Source organism: Talpa europaea (genome assembly GCF_964194135.1).
Source record: "Talpa europaea genome assembly, chromosome: 10".
NCBI classification, from domain to species: Eukaryota; Metazoa; Chordata; class Mammalia; order Eulipotyphla; family Talpidae; genus Talpa; species Talpa europaea.
In genome coordinates, this window is record NC_140077.1 from 61,841,677 (window position 1) to 61,846,165 (window position 4,489).

Consider the following 4,489-nt stretch of genomic DNA (forward strand, 5'->3'; position numbering starts at 1 on the left):
GGACGTCACCTCTAAGGATGGCGAGTGAAATGAGAGCATTATGTTGAGCTACAGCTGCAGGCAGTCGTATGCCTGAGAACCTTCTGCTCATTGAATGTTGGGAATTTTCTCCTCCCCTTTATTTTCAAATGGGAATGTTGCATAGGCTGGTTTTGTGCTTCTGATAGCATTACTGGTATAATGCAATGTTGTCACAGGGACACAGGGTAATATTTGACTATTTGAAATGCTAGCTCCATTTCCATTAGACTAAATGTCCCTTAAAAATACAAATAATTGGGGCCTCCCAGGTGGCGCAGCGGTTGAGCCCTGGGTTGCAAGGCTGCCTGCAGCCTCTGCAGCTCGGGTTGGTTCCCCAGCCACGGGTGGGGGACCCACATGGCGCGCAGACCTCTCCTGCTGTGCCCGCTGCTCCCCTCAGCAGTGTATTTCGTCGTTCTACCTGTTCTGTTCCCCGCTCTGACTCTGTTGAATCCTCTCCCCCTCCCGCTCTTCTAACTGTACCCAGTGCTTGTATAAATAAATAAATAAAATCTTTTTTAAAAATACAAATAATTGTTTTTTTTTTATTTTTACAGTGACGAATCAAATGGAACTCTCATAAAAGAGAGTTTAGTTCAACTGAGATGCCACTTTACATGGGAGTTGCAAATTCAAGACACTGAAATGACTGACTTAGAAAACAGGGTCTTTGATCAGATGGACTATCTAGACGTCCAGTGCGATGTGGAAATGCACAACCTACTGGCTTACATGAAACACCTCAAAGGCCAGCATGAGGAAGCCCTGACAAACTTGAAAGAAGCTGAAGACTTAATCCAGCAAGAATATGTCAATCATTCGTATGTGAGAAGTCTGGTTACTTGGGGCAACTATGCCTGGCTCTACTACCACATGGGCAGACAGGCAGAAGCCCAGGCTTACCTGGACAAGGTAGAGAACACTTGCAAGGAGCTTGCAAGTCCCTCCAGGTATACACTGGCGTGTCCTGAGATGTACTGTCAAGAAGGATGGGCTTTGCTAAAATGTGGAGGACTTCATTATGAACGGGCCAAGGCCTGTTTTGAGCAGGCTCTGAAAGTGGACCATGCAAACTCTGAATCCAGCACTGGGTATGCAATCACCATGTATCGCCTGGATAACATTAGAAAAACAGGACATACAAGTCTGCGCCACCTGAAACATGCCATCAGGCTAAACCCAGAAAATGTGTATCTTAAGGCTCTCCTTGCCCTGAAGCTTCAGGAGACAGGAAAAGAAGCTGAAGGAGAAGTGTGCATTCAAGAAGCACTGACCAACATGTCCTCTCACGTCTACGTCCTTCGGTACGCAGCCAAGTTTTACCGAAGAAAAGGTGATGTGAATAAAGCTATTCAGCTCCTAAAAGAAGCCTTGAAAACAACACCCGATTCTTCCTTCCTGCACCACCAGATAGGACTTTGCTACAAGTCACAAATATTCCAAAACAACAATGCTACGACCTGGAGGCATAGAGGACAGCCTAGAGAAGATGTTGAAAAATTAACAAGATTAGTCATATATCATTTGGAATATGCTGTGAAAATAAAGCCTACTTTTGTGCTTGCTTATGTACACCTGGCAAATATGTATGCAGAAGCAGGTAGCCACAGCAAAGCTGAAGACATCTATCAGAAACTGTTAGGCATAAACTCATGCACAGAAGAAGAACGGCTAACGATACATTTCAACTATGGCAGATTTCAAGAACATCACAAAAAATCAGAAGTCGACGCACTTGTCCATTATTTAAAAGCAATAAAAGTAGGAAAGATATCATATATTTGGGATAAAAGTATCAGTTCTTTAAATAAATTGGCTTTAAAGAAACTCAGAAATAACAAATTAGACCTGGAAAGCTTGAGCATCCTTGGGTACAGCTACAAATTGCAAGGAGACTTGGACAAGGCCTTACAGTATTATGAGCAAGCCCTGGGTCTGGCTGCTGGCCTTGAGAACTTTGAGGGATATTGACCCCAGGCACTGAAATCTTAGGGACCACTTGCATACTTCACTTAATTTTAGGTTAACATGTACTAATCTTTTCTGCTCGTAGCTTTTAGAGCTATGTTCCATGCACTGTAAAGTTGCAATATTTGAACAATTACTAAAACTTGATAAAATATTAGTTGTATTCAGAAAAAAAGTGAAACAGAATGTCTTTATATCTGTTTGTGAGCTATTTAGTAAAAAACAGTCTGTTGATTATATTTGTAGCAAATAAAACACTGGACTTACATAAAATAAAATGTATGATTCATTTATTTTATCGGCAAATGGTTTTCTTTCTTTCTTTTTTTTTTTTTTGAGGGACCCTCGCCGGTGGCCGGGGAACCGGCGCTGCAAAGGCTGCCGGCAGCCTCGCAGCCCAGCACTTAACCACTGGGCAGGCCACCAGGGGAGGCCCTCTTTCTTTTTTTAAAATATTTATTTAATTAATTTATTTATTTATTTATTTATGCATACAAGAACTGGGGTACAGGCCAGAGTTGTGGGAGCACTGAGAGGATTCACCAGAGAAAGAGTGGGGAACAGAACAGGCAGACTGACTGACATACACTGCTGAGGGGAGCCACTGCCAAGACAGGAAAGGTCTGCTGCGCCATGTGGATCAGTTTCCTGGCCAGGGAATGGAACTCATTCTGCAGTGGCTGCGGATAGCTTCATAGTGCTGAGACTTCACCCCTTATGCCACCAGGGAGGCCCTTGGCAAATGGTCTTCAGTGCTAGACACCCAAGGTACTATGGTAATGTAGGAAAGGAAAAAATAATTTACCCATTTTAGGTTTATTGGCTGGCATACCATAAATTAAAACTGAGAAAAGACATTAACAGAGAAAAACAAACAGTATATTAAGACTTGCTTCAAGCAAACACTCATTACCCAGTAATGAGTAACTCAAAGGGAGGGTTAGAACATGGACTGATGTAGCATATTAACAAATAAATTTTTAGAGAGTGATAAGACAAGGAAAAGAACTTTGAATTTCTAGGGTGCTAAATTGTGGGAAGGTGAAAATAGGGGGAAACTAATGAAAGCTACTTAGTAACATTTATCATATAGATTCCTTAGGTTTTGGCTCTGAACTAATATGGATTATATCAGGCAATTAATTATATTTATTGAAGTAACATTATATGAGTTTCAGGTCTGCATCATTAATAATTAAGTGGTAACATTAATGTGATCTGTATTTAGGCAATTAAATTCTTTCCTTCCTGGTAGACAGGGGAGGGTAGACACCTGTTTAAATATCTGTCCTACTTGGAGACAGATAAGGAGAGGCCAGAGAGTTTTTCACAGATCTTTTTTTTCAATCGCCTTCAGCTCAAAATAATCTTTATGCCAAGGTAGCATATTCTGCTACCGCAATAGCAGAATTTTCATCAAACTTCATGCATCTTGCAATCTATCAGAGAGACAGTAAAACAAGTCCACATTCAATGAAAGGTCAGTTTGAAGCTGAGGATGTTTGAAGGTTAATCCATTATCAAGTTGTTCCAAGCAGCTTCTCTTATTTTATGCCACTGTGTTTGAAGAATTATTTATTCATTCATTTGCTGGTATTGACCCAGTTAGATCAAGAAATATGAAACAGATGCTATATGATCTGAGAAAGCATCTTTGCTCACCTCTGATTATGACATTTTATTAAAAGGCAATGCAAAAAATAATATTTTTTAAATGAAAAAAGCAAACAATGCCATTGCTTTACATTTATGTTTGGGGGAGGGATTTATAAATGTATTATTATGGTTGTAACAAATTTTCACAAACTTGGTGGCTTAAAATCACACAAATTCATTATCTTGCAGTTCTAGAGGTCTGCTATCTGAAATCAAGGTTGGGTATAGCTATACTCCCTCCATAGACTCTAGGGAATAATCCTCTTTTGTACATTTTCCTGCTTCTAGATGCTGACTGTATTTCTTGGTCAGGATCCTTAACCCATGACAGTACAAGTCCCCAAATGATTCATAGAACTATTGAACAGGACTTTTCATTTCTACTGAAATTCTATAGGAATCAAAGTGAACAGAATTTATATCATGAAAGGGTAAGCATCAGGTTTACATAGAAGCAATCTTCCCAAATTCCTTACCACTAAAGCAGGAGAGTCATCAGATTTAGCAAAACAATAGCTTCAAGTGCTTGTATTTGGAAAAGGAGGCTGTGTGTTGCTAAAATATGTCAAATCACTGCAAACTTTCCCAAAGTCAGAAACATTCAAAGTAAACCACTTTTGGATAGCTGATTGATTCTCTATTATGCAATTCTTCCCAACTATTGCTATTAATAATTTGTACCCAGAAAACAGAGCTGGAAAACAGAGCTGGTTAATAAATCACTGGTTATGTAATGCATTTGCGTGAGGTGTGATTGACAATCCCCAGAGATCACGGTTACTTGGTGTGTCTTTTAACCCAGTACTGCCTCTCTGACCAACCAACAGCTCCCACCACTAACTAT

At 40.1% G+C, this 4,489-nt stretch overlaps 1 protein-coding gene across 1 annotated transcript; it reads left to right on the top strand.

Annotated features, from left to right (window-relative positions):
• The first annotated feature begins 651 nt into the window (after positions 1-651).
• On the top strand, positions 652-2,230 carry LOC311179199 (interferon-induced protein with tetratricopeptide repeats 1-like). Its single transcript, XM_084246221.1, has one exon. The coding sequence runs from the start codon at positions 667-669 to the stop codon at positions 1,990-1,992; it is 1,326 nt and encodes a 441-aa protein (XP_084102347.1). The 5' UTR covers positions 652-666; the 3' UTR covers positions 1,993-2,230.
• The last annotated feature ends 2,259 nt before the right edge of the window (positions 2,231-4,489 follow it).